The sequence below is a fragment of the Tetrao urogallus genome (genome assembly GCF_951394365.1).
Source record: "Tetrao urogallus genome assembly, chromosome: 4".
Taxonomy (NCBI): Eukaryota; Metazoa; Chordata; class Aves; order Galliformes; family Phasianidae; genus Tetrao; species Tetrao urogallus.
Window position 1 is genome coordinate 46,476,419 of NC_136817.1, and position 21,372 is coordinate 46,497,790.

The 21,372-nt window shown below is 34.7% G+C and overlaps 1 protein-coding gene across 1 annotated transcript in view; it reads left to right on the top strand.

Annotated features, from left to right (window-relative positions):
• FRYL (FRY like transcription coactivator) overlaps positions 1-21,372 on the top strand; it is a gene marked incomplete at both ends in the record, with an annotated part of 87,236 nt that overhangs the window by 26,199 nt on the left and 39,665 nt on the right. The window contains 23 exons of the mRNA XM_079534389.1: positions 202-288; positions 940-1,111; positions 1,773-1,905; positions 2,141-2,248; positions 3,019-3,256; positions 3,878-4,063; positions 4,169-4,255; positions 4,898-5,166; positions 5,557-5,752; positions 7,140-7,264; positions 8,641-8,698; positions 9,669-9,760; positions 10,126-10,298; positions 10,730-10,890; positions 11,415-11,525; positions 12,419-12,573; positions 12,811-12,910; positions 14,042-14,210; positions 15,415-15,674; positions 16,767-16,907; positions 18,608-18,776; positions 19,429-19,513; positions 21,010-21,122. Of these exons, the coding sequence (XP_079390515.1) occupies positions 202-288; positions 940-1,111; positions 1,773-1,905; positions 2,141-2,248; positions 3,019-3,256; positions 3,878-4,063; positions 4,169-4,255; positions 4,898-5,166; positions 5,557-5,752; positions 7,140-7,264; positions 8,641-8,698; positions 9,669-9,760; positions 10,126-10,298; positions 10,730-10,890; positions 11,415-11,525; positions 12,419-12,573; positions 12,811-12,910; positions 14,042-14,210; positions 15,415-15,674; positions 16,767-16,907; positions 18,608-18,776; positions 19,429-19,513; positions 21,010-21,122 (3,388 nt within the window). The remainder of the gene's footprint in view (positions 1-201; positions 289-939; positions 1,112-1,772; positions 1,906-2,140; positions 2,249-3,018; positions 3,257-3,877; positions 4,064-4,168; positions 4,256-4,897; positions 5,167-5,556; positions 5,753-7,139; positions 7,265-8,640; positions 8,699-9,668; positions 9,761-10,125; positions 10,299-10,729; positions 10,891-11,414; positions 11,526-12,418; positions 12,574-12,810; positions 12,911-14,041; positions 14,211-15,414; positions 15,675-16,766; positions 16,908-18,607; positions 18,777-19,428; positions 19,514-21,009; positions 21,123-21,372) is intronic.

Genomic DNA, 21,372 nt, shown 5'->3' on the forward strand with positions numbered 1-21,372 from the left:
GTGTTGAACTGTATTACTTTTTTAGGAGTGTTATTAATTCATAAGGGTATGTAAGAAAAATAAATATTTTAAAACTTTTAAAATATCATTTTTATATTTTTGAACTTCTAAGGCATGATACCTACTGCCTATAAGGAAGAAATTAAGCTATGCATAGAAAGATAAACAAGAATTTATGTATAAACCTTTTTTCCTTTATAGGAACGCTTGGATTTTGCAATGAAAGAAATAATATTTGATCTTCTTAGTGTTGGAAAATCACCCAAAACCTTCACAATTAATCCAGAGGTAAAACAAACTTACTACTTGCATGCAGTGAGAACAGGATGTTTGGGTGAAGTTTTTGGAACTGTAGTTAACTATTTTTGAGCTGTCATGAAAGCAGATTAATGAATATCAAAAAAGATGTTCTGATAAAGCTAAAGAAATAACTAGTTGTTACTAGCTAAAGAAATAAATAGTTGTGTACAATTGCTGTCCCATGTCTGGTGAGTAAGCCAGCAACACTACTGCAGTTTCAGCTCATTACAACTGTAAACCCAGTATGTGTGCTTTTGTGTATAACCATAAAGCCTTTTCTTCAGGGACTTCATACCCAGCTCTTACAAAGCCAGTGTAATAGATGAGATGTAAAAATGTGTTTCTTGTGTATATCATTCTTATCATTCATATTAACTCATTTAATCCTATTTACTCCGAAACATTAAGTCGATTTGTCCATGCCAGTTTTGTTGACTGGAATCAGAGATGTGAGAAGGCATTCAACACTAAAATTTTGTTCATACTTTCATTACTCTAATGGGTAATATTTAAATCATGCCTGTCCTACTAATGCTGTCTGCTTACAGAGGGAAAACGCAGTTTGTGTTTTGTGTTACTTTAATGTTATAATTCCTTTTGTATTCTACTTCTTTTTTCTTCCCTTTGTTGCTTTTGAAGAGGATGAATATAGGCCTCAGAGTCTTCCTTGTCATAGCAGATAGTTTGCAGCAGAAAGATGGTGAACCACCAATGCCAACAACAGGAGTTGTTCTTCCCTCAGGAAATACTCTGCGTGTGAAGAAAATTTTTCTTAATAAAACACTGACAGATGAGGAAGCAAAAGTTATAGGTATGTACTGGTCTTTTGGAATTTTACATTCCAGTACGTACGTAGATGTTCTCAGTTATTCTCAAATAATACGTTTGTGTATCTTTATTTCTATATTTATTTTAATTTTTATGGAGAATTTAGTTATAGCATGTTTTAACATGATTCTTTAGAGAGAAGCTCTAGACGATATTGAACTTCTGGTGTCCAAGACTGGATCTGTGGCTTTTTTAAAAACTGCTGGATTAGCACACAAAATTACTGAGTTTGGTAATTAGCATGGAAATTTTTGTTCCTTTGATCCACTCTACAGTGTTCCAAAATACAGCTGCGTTGGAGTGAGACATTTTTTATCCCTTTGTTTGGTTCATGATCTGCAGATGAAATAGTTGTCTCTAAAAGACAGTCTCAAGCTAGAACTAAAATACTCAGAAATGAGAAAAGCAACTAATAATTACTTCTCTGTTTTTGTTCTTCCCTGAAGGAAACTTCTACTTTCATACAATACCTCCTACTGCTTGCTTGATATGCCTCTTTTTTGCACTTAAAATTAGTTTGAGAGGTTTTGTACAATAAGAAATTTGTCCTAAGCTGAACGTGGTATATATTTTAATAAGAATGTGAAAAGTGAGTGAGAATATGCAATAGTGAAAGAGGTGGTTGGATCTCTGTGCCTTTTCAGGAATGTCAATATACTATCCTCAAGTCAGAAAAGCTCTGGACAGCATACTTAGGCATTTGGACAAAGAAGTTGGAAGGCCCATGTGCATGACTAGCGTGCAGATGTCCAATAAAGAACCTGAAGACATGATTACGTATGTGTAAAATCCACTGTCAAACTTATATTGTATTATTCTTGTGCTGTAATGTTTCACATTGCTACATTACAAATTTAGGCTTTTTGTTTGAATATTAAATTCATTCTGATTTCATTAATTAATGCTAAAAATTTTCTAGTACCTTCTTAAGTTTTGACCTAAGATTGAAAATCTCTGTGATATACTGATGTGGATTTTCTGTTGTTTTGTTGTTTACAAACTGGTTTTGTAGAGGTGAAAGAAAGCCTAAGATAGATTTATTCAGAACTTGTATTGCTGCTATTCCAAGGCTGATTCCAGATGGTATGAGCAGGACTGACCTCATTGAATTGCTTGCAAGGTAAGTGAAATAAAATAACTTTTAGTGAATATTCCTTTTTAAAAGCTCCTTATATAATATAGAGTATGTGAGTCAACTCACTATGAAGTTCAAGTCCACTGTGTACAGATCGATCGCTCTTATTCTTGCCTGCCTTCAGCAGTTGTGTCTGCAGGTAGGAAGTCTGAGCATTCAGTGAGAACAGGTAGTTGAGGTATGTGCAGGCAGTCTTCAGTTATTACTGGAGCAATACATTTTTCTTCTGTTTATTTATTTGTTATATTTCATTTTTTAATATAAAGATAGTCTTGGTGTAGGAGAACAGTTCAGCTTGTAGTTTTGGAATTACAAGCTCATTTGCATAGAGTGTGTTGAATTATAAATATGTAAATGTTAGTTAAGTGGGCAAGAGTAATTAAGGCTTTTGTAACACTATTTATTCATAGAAGACAGGAAGCATTGAAAAACAGTAACCTGCACATCACAAGATACCTCCATGCTGACCTCTAAGATCAGTTTCACTCAGATAAACACATATACAAAAGACATGATTATCCCTCATGAAAACTGTTTTCTTGCACTCAGTTTTTTGAAGTCTTACTTTATTTTGCTATATTTCTAGCAGGATCTTGTCTTAGCTAGTTGCAGATGTATTCAGTGCAGAGAATGCATCTCTGTGGTATTCTGCACTGTACAATAAAGGCAGAAGACAGCACCAAACTTGAATTCATAAAGGCTGGTTAAGAATATGCAATTCTAGAGTTGATGATACTGGTATTTTTTCTAAACAGGCTGACAATTCATATGGATGAAGAACTCCGTGCCTTGGCTTTCAATACACTCCAAGCATTAATGCTTGATTTTCCAGATTGGCGAGAAGATGTTCTTTCAGGATTTGTGTATTTTATTGTGCGTGAAGTGACTGACATCCACCCAACGCTTCTTGACAATGCAGTAAAAATGTTAGTGCAGCTCATAAATCAGTGGAAACAAGCAGCCCAAATGCATAATAAAGCTCAAGATTCTCAGGTATTTTAAATACAATCCCTTGATATCAAAACATAATTTAATCTATATGCAGTTTTGTTAATATGCTTTTTTTATTAAAGTAATAAAAATTCTGTTTACTTTCTTACAATACTGAAGATATTTAGACATATTATTTTATTTTTTTTCCCAAAATATAATTTAATATTAAGTACTCTCTAAACAGTGATAAATTGCCACATTTTTTTTTACACCAAATTCAACATGTGGAATTGGAAATATTAAATAGCACTTTTAAGCAGCAGAGCTAGCAAAACAGCACCATTTTCCACTAATAGAAAAGAGGTACAAGGGTTATGAGAAATCATTTTATGTAATATTAATTATGAGAGAGAGTCATTTACTCTTGTTGAATTTTGCCCTCATTTCATCACTTACGTGAGGAAGTAAAATAAGAAGGACTTCCTTGTGATGTTTGGACTGAATTCAGAGAGAAAAAAATACAAGCTAGCTGATGCTGTGCCATTTTCATAATTTAAAATACGACAAGTAGAGAAGATCTAAATATCTGATGATTAACTCTGTCATCACTAATAATGACACTATAATTTGATTGTGTTTACTTTTTCCTTCATTTGTTTAACTTCTGTGCTTATTTCTTAGCGTGGTGTCTCCAGCGGGGCTGCCCATACCCTTCCTCTGGAGAGGACCCTTTATTCCAACGTATTTCATGTGGTGGAAGGCTTTGCTTTGGTCATTCTTTGCAGCACAAGGCCTGCAACGAGAAGATTAGCAGTCAGCGTGCTTAGAGAAATAAGGGCCTTGTTCACTCTTCTAGAAATTTCTAAGGTAGGAGTTGATTATCCATTCATGTAAAAGCTTAATGAAAAAATACTGTTTTTCCTGACTTTGTGATTTTTATGTTTTTTGGGTTATTTTGTTGTTGTTTTTTAGAGTGATGATGAATTGGCTATAGATGTAATGGACAGACAAAGTGCTTCTATCCTGGAGAGTTTCATACATCTTACTGGTGCTGATCAGGTAGGAGAGATTTTATCTTAAACTTGAGTGTAAGATGATGCATTTCTGTAAGCATTTTGGTATGTCTTTTAAATTGCAGTGTCGTTATATTCAAGCTAATTTTATCAACAGTTTATCAGCTTAAAAAAAAAAAAAAAAGAAAAGAAAAAAAACAAACAGCAAAAAAACATCCAGGGCCTCCAAAGCTATTTCTCAGAACAAAAATTGAGGAATGATTTGAGGCTGACAACAACATTGTACGGTTTCTGATTGATCTGAATTCCCTTGTTATATATTTATCTTTAAACTATTAACGGTTGAAGAGAAGCTTTGCTGTGTTTAGGCTTAGGAAATGAGTTGTATTTCAGTAGTAAGACTTTAAAAGTCTGGAATCTTTTAGAAGAATAAGTTATCATGAGTCAAATGCCATTTTTTAAAAATAGTTTACTTAGTATTTATTTCCTTTCCAACCTGTTTCTATCACTGCTCATATTAAGGAACTTTTCTAAAATAGCATGAATTAAATAATGTGTTTTAACTATACCTAAATATAGTTTTGACACTCACATTTCAGAATGAAAATCTACAAGTGAAAAAGTATTACTTAATATGCATAGAAATTCATTGGGTTTTTTTGTTTGTTTTTTTTTTTAATGTGTACAGACTACTTTACTATACTGTCCCAGTTCAGTGGATTTACAGACTTTGGCTGATTGGAGTTCCTCTCCAATCAGCCACCAGTTTGATGTGGTCAGTCCATCACATATATGGATATTTGCACATGTGACTCAAGGCCAAGATCCGTGGATTATAAGCCTTTCAAGTTTTATGAAGCAGGAAAATCTTCCAAAACACTGCCCAACAGCTGTAAGCTATGCTTGGATGTTTGCTTATACCAGACTCCAGATGCTGTCTCCACAAGTGGATATAAAGTAAGCTCATTTCTAAAGGAATAGAGTCTAATTTACTTGTATTCTTTCAGGATTCATCATCATTCTAATGCTGTTATGTTTTGGTGAGGCAGCATGCACTCCTAATATTTTCTATGGATTTCATTCATTCATATAAAAAAAGGTAGATCAGTTCTATTTGGAAAAAAATATTATCTGCTGTAAAGATTGATTCATGCCTTAGGCAATATTGTAGTTCTACAAGTTTGACTATAAAAACATACATTATTGATGTACAAGTCTGATCTGAATAATTTATTGGGAGCACACTATGTTAACAGAAACAGACACACAATTTAAAAATGAATTCAATAGAGAAACAAAACCTCCTAGGCATTATTTACTATATTGGGCTTTTTTTTCTTTAAATAGCAGCCCTATCAATGCAAAGAAAGTGAATACAACTACAAGCAGTGACTCCTACATTGGGCTCTGGAGAAACTACCTGATTCTTTGCTGCAGTGCAGCGTCTTCTTCAAGCTCCTCTACTTCCACTGGCTCTGTGAGATGTTCCCCTCCTGAGACGCTGGCGTCTACCCCTGACAGTGGCTACAGCATCGATTCAAGAGTAGGTTCTTCTAATGATTGCTGTAAATACTGCAGCTACTACTGAAATACAACCACTTGAGGCTTATGACAACTATCATGATTCTTCGAAGGCTGTGTAATTTATCTGAAAATATGTTTAAAATGCCTTTTTTCATTTGTTTTGGATAAGGTTCAGTTTGTTTCTTCCAAACCATACGATAAAGGCATTTCTACCTGTGGTTTTTCAGACAAAATCTACTCATGTAATGAAAACATTAACCCAGTTTCAAAGTCTTATCTGGTAATAATGAGGAAATATTTTGTCTTCCGTTCTTTTTTTGTTTTACTTTTTTTTTTTCTTTCCTGTCGGAAGACCTCTGTAATTCTGAGCAAATAGCCTCACACTTCTCCACTAGCTGAGGTAGTGTTCTGTTCAGGCACTATACTTTGTTATATTTTTCCTAACCACAGTTTTGTCTGCATTACTTCATGTTATCTGCAGACATAGTTGGGTGTTCTTTTGTGTGGTTGTTTTTTTTCTTTAATCTCCTCTTTGGCTTCCTTTGGAAGATGGAGTAAAGGCAGTGAAGATAACTCATAGATTGTACAGCAGATTTTTGGCAGAAGCAGCCTGTTCCAGTTGTTACCAAGATTCTGTCCTTAAATCTGAGAAACTGCAAAATGAAATTTTAACAGGCTTACTTTTCCTCCTAAAGAAACAGAAGATCTTAGAATATTTTGTAAGCTCTCCTCTAAACTGAATATGCAAGTATGAATTGGAGAGCTAACAAAATTCTCATTAAGGTTTTTCTCTGAAAATGAAATATGGAAATATTCCTATAATCAGAATGTCTTGAAGATTAGTGTAGAAGACCCTCAGAAATATATGATTCAAAGATGGCCACGCAAACCTGTAAGTCACTGTTTATTTTTGATTTTCAAACTTTTGGAGATGCCTCTCACATGGAGGATGTAAAGGTATGTAGTGCCGTTGCCTCTCAGCTGCCTGTAAAGGTCTTGCATAGATGCATACTCAACTCTTTTCGAAGAGTCATTGGCCCTGGTAACAATCTATTTCAGCTCTCTTGTGTGCTCAGCACAGTGCCTCAGTAGGTTGCCGAACAGATGGGATGAAGTCTTCCCAGAAGCTTTTTAGGTTCAGTGACAAAACAGAAAAGTTCAGGGCAGATAACTGCAGATTTTTTTTCTCAATTATCTTCATCCATGTTTGTTCACTACAGGGAAAGGATGTGCATTTTGTACCATTTCTGAAATTTGTTTTCCACGCCAAAGGTCAGAAACCTTGTTTTTATCATGAGTAGTTCAGATCAGTACTTAAGAATCCAGTAATGTAGCAGATGTTTTAATGTTACTACCTGCACGTTGGATAACTGCTTCATTCAGGTTTATTCTGATTTTCTTCTTAGATCATTGGCATTCCATCCCCTTCTTCCTTGTTTAAGCACATAGTTCCAATGATGCGCTCTGAGAGCATGGAAATTACAGAATCCCTTGTGCTGGGACTTGGCAGGACCAACCCAGGAGCTTTTAGGTAATTGCTGTGTTTCATCTGGTTTTATGCTGATGAGTACAAAGCTGGGGAAACAGAACTCAGAAAAAGGCCTTCTTAAGCATTAGAAAATCTGTGAAAACTGATTATCATTCTTTTCTAGCACTTAGCTCTGTGACAATGATTTTTTAGAAGCTGAACTAATTTTATTGTTTTTATGCCTTTTATTGGTATTAAAGACTGCCCTATGGAGGAAGAGACTATGGACTGTTGACGTTTACATATTAGTTACAGTCATGGTTGTAGAGGTACTAAACATAATTGATAACACCACTTAAACCTAGAATACTCATTTTCTCTTTTATTTTCTATTATTAGTCACGTGTCTAGTTTGTTGTGTACTCTCTCCCAAAAGCCAACCTTTGAGTGTGTTTTACCAAAAAACCTTATAATCACAAAAAAAACAAACACCTGTTTGTTTTTTTTTTGTTGTTAATCTGAACAAAAATATGGAACTATCCATCACCATGCTTAAGTCTCATGTAATTTAATGAAAGTTTTTGCAACTTTCTGAACACCTTAACACATTTCCTGAAGGAGGACCCCTGTACCAGGGGAATCAGTCATTTAACATGAAAACTTCAGTGGATGATGCTTTTGGTATGTGTAAATTAGAACAGCACTAAAAGTACACAGAAAAATGTGGGACACAGGGACACACTGCAGCAAACCTAAAACAGAGGAGGTTATTGCTATACTATTGATTGTAAAAGTAGAATTAGTAAGTTTTACCTTAGTGTGCTGTCTGCATAGATCTACACTGCTGATCTCTTTCATGTTCCTTTGCCCCTTTTCATGGAGTCATGAGATAATTGGAGTTTGGCAGAAGGAACTGAGAAAAAACTGTGAAGCTTCACTGCCAATTGGAAATGTAACCACAGCATCAAATCATTGCTTTTCAGTTTTCATAGAGACTGGACTGACTAGTCTGTCAGCATATCATTATTGGCCTTAGAGAAGGAGTGTTTATTAAGTAAATGCACAGTGACAGTTGCAAGAAGAGGATATGATTAGCTGCCAACATCGCTTTTATCTGATAGTATCTACTTGCAACATAAGGCTTTGTTAAATCCTGGATGTGAAGGTGAATGAAAATAATACCTGATAGAAATATAACTTAGAACTCTCTAAATGAAAATTTAGTGTAGTTACTGAGAAAGCTATTTGGTGCTTTGTATTTAAATGAGGAAAATCTTCTCAGAAACATCTCTTGTAAATGCTTATTTATGTCAGAAAGCTATAAGTAAAACCTAAGGGTGTTTTAAATGAAATTTTAACACTTATTATGAAATATCTTTCAGTTAAGATGATAATTTAATGGTTGTTCATATTCTTTTGATTATTTTATTTTAATTCAGGGAACTAATAGAAGAGCTACATCCTATAATTAAGGAAGCACTTGAAAGAAGGCCAGAGGTAATTAGATGTTTTTCCTATATTTGGCACAGAGTTTTAGCTATCTTCTCAAAAATGATAGTAAATAACTGTTAGTTATGCTTCTGCACCTTAAAGCTGTCAAAACACCAGGTAACAAAATGAAACGTTCCTTTTCAAATTAGCGTGAGCTGTTTACAGTATAAGAGTTCTGCTTTGAACTCTGTATTATTCTTATATCAAAGGAGTTTAGTTTTGAATGAGTAGAAATTACTGTAAGCTTTTCCACATTCTTTAATTTATGTTTCTTAAGCATGGTTTAGCATAGTTAAATGCTGCCTGCAATTAGTAGTTCCTAAGATGGCATTGATTTCTACTGTCATCCGGCTTTGTTTAGTTCTTTAAAATGGAAATGGCTGAGCTCACCTGGCTGTCTGCACTGAATAAAAGTCTTCTGATGGAGAGGATGTTTTACTGTAGGGTTTAGAAGCCCCTGTGGGTATCCACAGAAATAATAATCTCTGTAAACACAAACACAGATGATTATTCAGAATTTTTTTATGGTAACTGTTGTATTCATGTTAATAAACTCATGAACTAATAAATTCATAATTAAATACAGATGATGAGATGGAACATGACTTTTGTTTCAGAATGTTACTGGAGCATAGTGTGTTTTCTTAGTCTTACACGCACAGAAAGATTGGTATTGTTCTTCAGTTCATTGTTTTACATGTCACATTTCATGACAGGAGAGTGACAAAAAGTGTATTATTTCGTTAATATGTGTAATAATAAACTTGGTGTATCTTGCAATTACAAAAGGAATAACTTTTCTTCACTGCCTGATCTGTTAAGATAAGTAGGCGTTTTGGTAACCGTTCATAGAAGTTTTGCACTTCTGATAATTCATGCAAGTTGTTGTCTAAATAAAATAATACTTTTTTGTGCCATGCAGTTTTATGTTTTTTTTCCCCACTTCATCTAATTCTGTGTTTCCTCTGTTGCACAGAACATGAAACGGCGCAGGCGTCGAGATATTTTACGTGTACAGCTAGTACGAATATTTGAACTGTTGGCAGATGCTGGTGTCATTAGTCACAGGTGGGGGCTGCACTGATGAGCAGGATCACTGTGTAATATAGATTTCTACAGTGAAGTATCATTAATTAATTTGTTGTGTTTCTGAAATTGCAATTTTTCATTAACAATTACTCCCAGTGTAAGATCTCATTCTGTAGAAGGATGAGGGAGCTGTCAAAAATAACGCTTGCTTATTTGTTTACTTTCACTGTTTTTTTTTTATATAGCAAGGAAACAAGCTTAGGGAAAAGCTGACTTTGAATTCAGTGTTTGCAATGGTGAGGTCTATTAAAGAGAAGGAGATAAGGATTGGGTTTTTTGGTTGTTTTGTTTTTTTTTTTTAAAGATGTATATTTAGCATACAGTTTAATATTTTTATTTTTAAGTGCAAGTGGTGGCCTTGATAATGAAACACATTCCCTCAACAACACTTTACTTGAGTATGTTGATCTAACAAGACAACTCCTAGAAGCAGAAAATGAAAAGGATTCTGATACATTGAAAGATATCCGATGCCATTTTAGTGCCTTAGTGGCAAATATCATTCAAAATGTTCCAGGTATGTAAATAGATCTTGATAACTTCTGATAGAATGTTTTGTATTTTTTTTTTAAAGCATCAAAAAAATTCTACTTACCTGAATTTGCATAATACATTAATAAAAATATACCATCTATTCTGAACACAGCTTCAGCAAATGAGGGTTTTTAAGAGAGGTATCTGATACTGTTTAGAAGCTACAAGTAATTTTCTCATCCAGCAAAAGTCTTCTTGGCTGACAATGCATTTGCATTTTTTTAGATTAATAAATAGCTTATCCTTATACCTCAGTGACATTAAGCATGATAACAGTAAAACTACATCCAGCTATTATGATTTTGAAATAGCGCGTCTTTACTTTTTCCCTTTTATAGCCTGATTCTCTTTTATGTACATTATTTTAAAAAATAATACTAGAAGTGTTTATAACTTTATTTGCTTTTCTTTCAGTCCACCAGAGAAGAAGTGTCTTTCCACAGCAAAGTCTCCGCCACAGTCTGTTTATGTTGTTCAGTCATTGGGCAGGTCCTTTTAGTATCATGTTTACTCCCCTGGATAGATACAGTGATAGGAACATGCAAATAAACAGACACCAATACTGTGCATTAAAGGTATTTTAATACTTTCTGAACTTTGAAAATAAATTCCCAAGTTGATTTTGCTAATGTGTATTTAACATCTCGGCTTTTTGGAGGTAGTTTTCATATCCTTGTCATTTATGACTTTATTATTTCTCTGTTCTACCTACTTGCTCAGTTTTGATAATTTTGTTTTTTGCAGTATGCAAAACCATTGCACTTAGTATAAGAATTACTTAAAATCACTAGTAAGTGTTGACTTCCCATGACTTCTCATCTGCCTAAGGAGAAAGGCTTTTATGTAATGTTCGTTAATAATAAAAATGTCATATAAATTCTTGCGTAAGTCAGCTTTTCACTTTTACCTTTTACTTGGGAGTTCAGAATAACCTGATTTGATTGAAGTATTTCTTTAACAAAATGTTATTTGCTTTTTGTTATCCATAGTCTTTCTTATCTGTCAAAATAGACTATTGTTTTCTGGGATTTTAATGGGCTTGATAAAAACACATCTGCTGTATCTGAGTTATTGAAATGTAGTGTTTTACTTTCTAAAGGCTATGTCTGCTGTACTGTGTTGTGGCCCTGTGGCAGATAATGTTGGGCTCTCATCTGATGGCTATTTATACAAATGGCTGGATAATATTCTGGATTCGCAGGATAAGAAGGTAATGCAGGCAGTGTAAATATTGGTTTGCAACTATCACTCCTTTCAACATAAACGCATTCATGAATTATTGTGGTCACATTGACCCAAGGGCTTTAGAGTGGCTTACGCCTAAAGCTCTTAGGAGTGTCTGGTTTTGCCTGGTCCTTGACACATGCTGTCACCAAGTTGAGGAAGGCAGTCAGCAGGCACATTCTGAGCACAGACAAAGCAGAACTAGAGAGGAAAGGACTGAAACAGACTTCTTATAATTTATAAACTAATCAGCTAGATAAAGTTGTAGTAATAAGCACAATCTTCAGAAACTTAAAGGAGACAAGATTTTTAACTTGAACTCTGTGAAACTGGAGTCTATTGACAGGGTCCTATGGAATTCTGAAGACCAAGCTTTACAGCTATTTAGTAAGGCAAATTTTACATCTAAAAAATAGGGCCTTCGTTGCACTTATCCTGTGATAGCATAGAATTACTGCTCCAGTGGGATAGATTCAAGGGATTATGCAAGTCTCCAGATGGATCAGTCCCTTGTATCCTGCTGTGGAATACCTATCTATATTTAATTGCTTTTCTGTATCTGACTTCAGATCTGTGTTCAGAAAAGAGTAAATAGCACAATACAGGGCTTGAAACTGAGAAAAAGGAATGTTAGAGCTATCTATTTACTTCAGTAATCTTTTACTGTGTGTACAAGTTGGATGTTAAACAGTTTGATAGGATCTGTTGTTATTTTTAAACTGTGGACTTATTATTTTTAGCTGGAATAATTTTTGTGTATTACAGATGTTTTGGATTAAATATCTATTTCCCTCTTTTATGCCATTTTTATAAGTTGGCCCTTTTTTATTATTTTATTTTATTTTATTTTATTTTTAATTGGTTCATTTCTGAATACAGGTTCACCAGCTGGGCTGCGAGGCAGTTACGCTGCTCTTGGAACTCAACCCTGACCAGAGTAACCTCATGTACTGGGCCGTAGACCGGTGCTATACAGGTTCCAAGCGGGTAGCAGCTGGCTGCTTTAAAGCCATAGCCAGTGTGTTCCAGAACAGGTACTACAGAATTTTTCAAGACTTTCATTTTCCAAGCATAATTTCATTTAGAACATTTTTTCCTCCCATAAGGAGTGGAGATCAACTCCTGTTTGTGTGTATGTGTTACTAGAGAAGCTTTCCGAAGTGTTAGGTTATTCCATTTCATATCCCCTAAGAATTAGCTTTAACTTAATAAATTCAAATTTAAAAAAATAAATTAATGTTATTTATTTCATGCTTGTGATTTTTCCCTAGGGATTACCAGTGTGATACAGTGATCCTTCTAAATCTGATACTGTTTAAAGCAGCTGATTCCACTAGGGCTATCTATGAAGTAGCTATGCAACTATTACAGGTTTGTAAGCTAATTTTGATTCAATTGGTTTTGTTTTAAAAATCAGAACAATCTCCATGCATAGAAAATAACAGCAACAAAAATCACATAGATTTTTTTGGTAGTATTTAGTTGTTCTTTCAATAAGAAAATTTGATGTATGTTTTTTTTCTCTGTCTTTATACATCATTAGCTCAGATCCTTACGTGGCCTAAGTAAGATGTCAGCAAAACGTGTGTTTTCAAGAAGTAAGCCCCAAAGACTTACATTTTCACAACATATGCTTTTTTAAGATGCATAACCTAAATGAAGATTTTTCTGATTTGTCACTACAGAAGTGTTGTATAGATCAGTTTTTCTAAAAGCTTCTCAGAGAGGTGTGTTGCTTCTGTTCCTTTGCTCTCTTTACCAATGTAGCTGTCAGTTTCCTGATTTTTGCATTGGTGCCAAATGTTTTCCTTATCCATCAACACAGGGAGGTGTTAGCAGAGTTGTTGTTAGTCATTTATTTCTGTTAATTCCTTTCCAAGGACATTTAGGGGTAATACAGGCAGCACTAATATTTAAAAAAAATATATATAGATGTACTGCTCATTGCTCATACCAAAAATCATCTCAGAGGCTCTTCCCAGGATCCTTGTCAGCTAAATTAAACAGTAAAATCCTTTCTGAATTCGTACTGTTGCTGATGTGTCAACACTCACAGCATTCTCCCTTTCAGTCCCATCTTTCTTATCAAGCGAACGCTGCTGCTTAAGATCAGCCAAAATTAATTTTGAAGGTGCTGAACTGCTTTAGCCTCCCTCTGCATCTCTGGCACATCAAAGGTTGCTTTTCTTCTATACTTGTCTCGAGCAGAAATAATATTGTTTGGAAATAAAAGTACTCAATGGTATTTTTCAATTTGTTACGGAAAAAAATGTATTGGACAAGTTATTTTGAGAAAGCAAACCTCAAGAATTTTTCATTGAGAATGCATCAAATGAAGTGAGTGTTAGCCATTCAGTGGAATTGAATGAAGGAGCTGTATGGAGACCTATCTGATACGAGGCGTTAAATGGGAGTAGATGCATAAATTTTGAAGGTGATTTTTAAATAAAAACTTCTAGTATAACTGTACAGAGCTTCAAATTATGAATGTTGCTGTTGTAGATCTTGGAACCAAAGATGTTCCGTTATGCTCACAAACTGGAAGTTCAGAGGACAGATGGAGTTTTGGGTCAGCCTTCTCCTTTACCACATCTGTATTCTGTGTCATACTATCAACTATCAGAAGAATTGGCAAGGACTTATCCTGAGCTAACACTTGCCATCTTCTCAGGTATGATTTAAAATAAATGAATATAAAGATCATCAGGTCTGAAACCTTTTAGAAAATGTATAGTTCATAATTCACTAAAATAAGGAACACAAGAGACTGTCTTCATAATAAGTGGAGAAAATTGAATTTATTGAGTAACAATTTTCATTTCTATTTGTAATATATTGAAGAGGAAACAATGAATCAAAAGATATTTTGCTGACTTTCTAATATACTAAAGAGAAATCATGTATTAATAAAATAATTTCCAAATGACTTTCAAAATTATTCTTCTGTTATTCTTTCAAGTATTGTTGTTTACTGTAGATTACTTAAAAATAATATTCTGTAGCATCTTAAATAGCTGCAGAATAATAACCTCTTGTATAATAACCTCTTGTATAAATTTAAAAAAAAAAAGAGCAAATACAAATGTAAGGAAAGTTTTAAAGTGCTTTTTTGCCAAATTGGCACATTTTTACATGCTTTAGGTTTTCAGCTATCTCCTCAATTAGAGGAATTTTTTTTTTCTAGGCAATAATTTTTAAAACTTACTAAACACAATATGTGTTATAGTGTATTTTTTCCCCTTGGTGACTTGAATTGGTTTGTTCTTGCTGTTTATATAGGAAAGGAGCAGTGCTGAAACTCTGCTCCTCAGTCTGGTTTGCCATGTTTTTAACCATGTAATGTGCAATGCATACTTTTTTCATCAGGACTCAGTTTTATCCTGGAAAGCATTACTTGTGCTTTCCTTTCCATAGAAATGAAACTGGTGCATAGAGATTGGATTTTGTTTACCATTTTCAATGAAAAGCTACTAATAGAATAAAACTAGCTTGTATTTTGCAAGAGTTGGTAAGTGAAACAAGCATAAAGTAGAGAAAGAGAATGCTAAGCTTACTTTTCAGAACTTTCAGCAATTAAGAAAACTATCAGAACCTAGTATACACTTTCTTGTTTGTGCATACAAATCTGTGTGTGTATGCATACAGCAATTCAGCTTCTTCAACCATGCTGTTTGTCAGAAGAGTCTTCAACTAGCTCTACTGAAGAACAGATGGTGGTTATGAAGTAGCACTAGTCAGTTAAACAAAGTTATGTCAGTATCGTTTTTTTTTTATGTTAGTGTGATGTACTGGATTCATAGTAGTGATTGTTATTGGCAAAGTAATTCCAATTAATGATCCACAATTTATCTATGTATGTAATCTGTGAATCACAGAAGTAAGTCAGAGAATCCAAACGGCTCACCCGGCTGGGAGACAGGTGATGCTGCATTATCTGCTGCCATGGATGAACAATATTGAGTTGGTGGACTTGAAACCTTTGCCAACCATTCGGCGGCAAGATGAAGATGAAGAAGATTCTTTGAAGGATAGAGAAATAATGGTAAACAGTAGGCGCTGGCTACGAGGAGAAGGCTGGGGATCACCGCAGGCTACAGCCATGGTCCTGAACAACCTTATGTATATGACTGCAAAGGTAAAACCAATTGGTATTCCAACTGTTGTGTTTAGGGAGAATACTGTTCAGAAATACTGTGTTACAGACTTCCAAGAGTTACTGCTCATATTAGTCTGCTTACTTGTGAATACACAAATTACAGTTTTGAGTTGTTATAAGAAATATGTAATAGAAATAGTTCAGTAGCTATTGCATATAGCAGTTACATATAACTGTTTTTCTAGATGTCTGTTTTAATAGATAATACCTAGTCCACTCTGTACGTGTGATCTCAAAATGGAATTTTGGAAGTAAATCTGCTTGATAGAGCAAATTCTTAGCTACAAAACAATATTTTTCAATATAGGAGCCACCATTAGCTATGCATTTTCACCAGCAATAAACAAGAGCCTGCATAGCATGCTTGTCAAAACCTGCGCCAGTGGAAGTGACCCTCTGTTGCCACTTCTGAAACGCACCATTTACTGCCTCGTCATACTCACATGCACTCCATAAATGTTCAACAAGTGTTGATGAATGTCAATGTGTGCCATTTTTTTCCACGTGGGGAAATTTGGTGACATACCTTTGCTACATATGCACTTCCATGTCAGATGCAGTTTTGTCAGACTGTCCCTCCATTGCCATCCATCACGCAGCAACAAAATGTAATCGAATATTGGTGGGGAAGTTCAGCCTCCTCTGCCATTCCATCAACACCCACTCCTAATGTCATTGACCAACATAATAAAAGAGGAGGCATTACTTTTGGAGCAGCTCTTGTAAAATAATATAGTTACTATATATAAATAACAAAACTTATTTTACTTTTTAATTTTTATTAAAGCAGTAAAATAAAAAAGCAGTGAAAGCATAAAACTAGTAAGATATCATCTGATGGGATATACATGAGGGATATTCTGTCTTGTAAAAGTCTGGTAAAGAGACCCAGTCAGATTTTCTAGTTGAATCTCTGGCTGCAACTCTATACCTTCCATCTGAAAAATTTATTTATCTTGAATGAAAATGGAGTTGTAAATATATGAAGACACTGATGATTTTTTTTTTTGGCAGTCTTGAAAAAAAAATTCTGCTGGAGTTTTCAGGAAAGATGTTTACTTTGTTTTCCAGTATGGTGATGAAGTGGCTTGGTCTGAGATTGAAAATGTCTGGACTACTTTGGCAGACAGCTGGCCAAAGAATCTGAAAATAATTCTGCACTTCCTGATCAGTATCTGTGGAGTGAACAGTGAGCCCAGCCTTTTGCCTTACGTAAGTACATTGTATGAGTCTCCTTATTGTCACTGGTGTTTTAGAAATTAACGCTAGCAGTAAAGATCACCAAGCAAAAAATATGAGGTAATATTTCTTATACCCATATCTAGCAGTGTAATAGTATCACTCCATGTTTTATGACCAGTGTACACTGTGAATACATCAAGTGCAAAGTGTATATAAACCTGAAGGGAAGGTACAAAGCAAAGAGCCAGACTCTCTTTGGTTGTGCCCAGTGCCAGGGTGAGGGCACAAATTGAAAAACAGGAGGTTCCCTTTCAGCATCAGTGCTTTGAAGGTAAAGACTGAGCATTAGCACAGGTTGCCCACAGAAGTGATGGAATCTGGGAGATCCCTGTAAGCTATCTGGACTGTGCTCCTGGGCAGCCTGCTCTGGGTGACTCTTCTTGAGCAGCAGGACCTCCAGAGGTCTCTTGCCAACTTCAACCTTTCTGTGATTAGTGTACTAATTCTAGAAATAGGCTTATAGGATTAAATGGACACTAGCTGTCCCTGGCAAAGGAAATGTTTTGCTATTTCAATGACAAGAGGCAAGGAATGCTTTTCAGTGTAATAAATATATGGTATGCTGAAAGCCTGTAGAACTTTTGAAATTAAAGAAACATGCCACTGAAGATGAATGATTCAAGTATTCGTAATATGAAACAAAAGATTTTGAGAAAATAATTTCTCTGTTGCTGGTAGTTTTCTGTTTATGAAAGTAGAAGTAACGTACTGCAATTTAGTTGGTGATAAGTCTGAAACAAAGCCATCTATCAGTTATGAGCTGTCAAAATTCAGGGTGTCCTAGATGGACCATAGACATTATTTAGTAAGTAAATTTTTTAAAAAGGAAAAGATTTCTTGAACACCTGTTTTTGTGTTTTTGTTCCCTTGTATTAAAAAAAAGAAACTTGATTGATTGCTGGTTTTAGATTGATTTCATTCCATATATGCACTGATCGATTTCTTTCCATCATAATATGCAAATCAACAGACACAGATAGTTTCTGTTCTCTAGGAAGAAATAAGGTGGCTCCATAACTATTATTTTCATCAGAGAATTGGAATTGGTTTTGCTAACGTCCAAAACAGTAGATATGAAGTAAACAAAGAAAGAAAGAGATATCTGTGATAAGTGTGTATTCTTGTATGTATGTGTGTGTGTCTGAGAATATATAGGACTTACAGTATTGTGTTCTTACAAAGGTCATTTTAAGTTCATTGGGTGGCATTTGTTTTCATTGCAAATCAGAAAATCTAGCAGTGAAGCCCCAGATCTTTCCAATATAGTTTGAACCAGGAGACAAAGTAATTTCATGAGTCAAACATCCTAAATTAGTTAGCATTTTACTTACCGTTTCTTAGAGCCACTGTCCAAATCTTAATCTTAGATGTTGCTAAAACCTTTGTTAGAAAAAGCTATTATGTTTCTTAAACAATGGTTATTGAACTAAGATTAATTTCTGTGATGTTTCTGATACTTGCTGGTGTTTTTGTCTGTGGAAAGTGTTTTTATTTGCTTTTAGAACTAGAATCAGTTGCAGGTATTCTCACTGGCACTGTAGGTAGATAGTGTTTCTAATGAGTTGAGATGATCAAATCTTTTTTTTTTTTTCTTCCTAAATCACTGTGGTAAGAATTGTATTTGTGTGTATTACTATTTTATGTACATGTACTTTTTTATTTGATGGCAGGTAAAGAAAGTTATTGTTTATTTGGGTAGAGACAAAACAATGCAACTATTGGAAGAGCTGGTGAGTGAACTTCAGCTTACAGATCCTGTCAGTTCAGGAGTCACCCATATGGATAATCCACCATATTACCGCATTACTTCCAGCTATAAAATCCCTTCTGTCACTTCAGGTGAGAATTTATTGAACTTAATCTATTATTGCTGGATAACAAGGTGGTTGCATTGTTCATGAAAGTGTTTAAAATGTATTAAAAGTAGTATGGAGCACTTATGCTTAAGTGTTCATTGTAAGAAAGTAGGGAGAAGAAGGTGAAAATTTTTTCGCAGTTATGATCAGGTAAGTGTGATGGTTGATAGTTTCTCTTAAAAAGAGATTGATATAAGCTTCATTGAACACTGTTAGGTTTTAATCCCTAATCTGTTTGTGTTTTGAATGAACTGCATACCAAAATCCAACTGCATTTTACAGATGAATAGAATAAAGGAAAGAAAGGAGATATCTAGGTCCTGCTTCAAAAACAAGCCTTTCTACTTCATTTACTCTGAAGACTTAGAGATTCCTGGAATTATTTGTTTTTGTTTTGGTTTTTTTTTTCCAGTTAGTGAGATTACTGTGGCAGTTCAGAATCTTTTAGTCTACACAACATTTTTTTTTCTCCTATGAGAAAGTAATCACTTCTGCTTGGTTTGTATTTGTGCCTGTTGCTATAGCACGTGCCTGTTTAGGAGTCTTGGAATGGACAAGTAAATAAGGCTCGTATATAGCTTAAGTCTGCTTTGCTTTTTTATTCAGTTACCAGTGTCTTTGTCCCTAATTCACAGGTACCACCTCTAGTAGCAATACAATGGTAGCTCCCACAGATGGCAACCCTGACAGTAAACATACAAAAGACAGCATTGAAGAGAAGTAAGTATCTCCTCAGAGATCCGTTAATAATTAAAATACAGAAGAATTCCTGGTAGCTTCTATAAATACTTGTGTCTCAATGGCTTTGATAGGTCTGTGCTGCAGGAAATACATGTTGAAGTAAGTGAGTACAATTTGATTTTAAGCAAAAAAACTGGAATACTATTTGGGATTAATGGTCAGGCTTTGCACTGCTGTATCTAAGTGTCTGAATAAGTTATTTATCACTTATGTGCTTACCTAAGAGAAATTATACTGTATGTGTGTATGAATATGTTGAAGGCAAAACAACCCGTTTATTAATGTAACAAGTTCTGATATCGGTTCCTTAGCTCACAAGAAATCAGGGATATCCAAATGTTGGCAGTTTATTTTCCCATGCACATGTTAATGTCTATGTGTAGCAATAGGAGGATGCCTCCCTCCCTAATTTTTGAGATTCTCTAGAGTCATCTTTTGGAGGAACTTCCCAAATAGCAGTACTGGTGTGAATGGAGTGGAAAGCAAAGAGCTGATGTGGAATTAGTTGGGATGCTCACTCAAAGCTGCTGTGGGCATGCTTTCATTGTGTGTCAAATGTGAGCTAGCTTACAGTGAAAGAGGAGCAAGGATTCCTTGATTAGCATTAGAGAATATGTGTACATAAAAATGTGTGCACAGGCCATTACTGTAGAGTAATGTAGCTGTAATGTAGGTTATTTTGTAATGTCTTGTTTCCAAGCCTTAGAAATATTTCTGCAGCAAATACAATAGTAATTGTATTTCTCTAATTATAGCAATGTAATTTCGCATTTGAACAATTTTCTTCTCCAGGATGATGATATCAATATAATTAGATTGGTAAATATATTGGCAGATACGTGCCTCATACTTCAATTAAAACAAATCATTAAAGATTATGAAATCTGAGGTGTCATTCAGAATTTGTCCTACCCAGGCACAGATAAGTATTTGGCTACTTTTCAGGATTGAGCTGAAGAAGCTTGTAGAGTAACGATGACAGGTTTGAAAGTCTGTGGAAATTTTGGCATGTTATAGTGTTGTCTAAAGTCTCTCTAGAGTAAATGCTTTTTGATATGATATAGTGTGTATATCTTGGGCTGGGGAGGAGGAAGGAGTTATAGAAGCTGTGTCAAAAGAGCTTGGAAATCATGCATTTAGCACTTCAGTTTCTCTGACTTCCTTCTAGTTTATCAGATTAATGAAGATCAAAGAATCATTTCATCATTAGTGAGAAGAATGTCTAATGGCAACACATTGCTAATGCTAATGGAAATGATTTATCAAATCGATTTGTACTGGATTCCCTCCTCAAATACTCTTATGTAGCATTGCTGCAGGAAGTCCTACACAGCTGAGATGTTTTATATCATATTCTGTAATTGTCCTTGTGAGATGAAACATTTTTGCATAACAGTTTTATTGAAAAACAGAGACCCTAATTGGTTTTTACAACAGAATGTCAATTACTAATGTCTCTTTATTTGTTCCTGCAGTTATGCACATCTAGACATTTACAGCGGGTTGAACAGTAACTTAAACCGTCAGCACCACAGACTAGAATCTCGCTACAGCAGCAGCTCTGGAGGATCATATGAAGAGGAAAAAAGTAATATTTTAATTTATAAATATTTCTGTGTGTAAAATTTTCAAAAATTAATGCTTTTGCTGAAGATTTTGGAACATAAGGAGGTAGTGATAAAGAGGTTTTTCCATGAACTTATTTTAAATAATAATAATAATTATTATTATTATTGTTATTTTACACTCTTCAGTCTTTGTTCTGCTGTTGAGATCTTGCACATATTTGATTGCAGTATGCATAAGGGAGATTAACTTGCCTTCTTTCCTTACCTTGT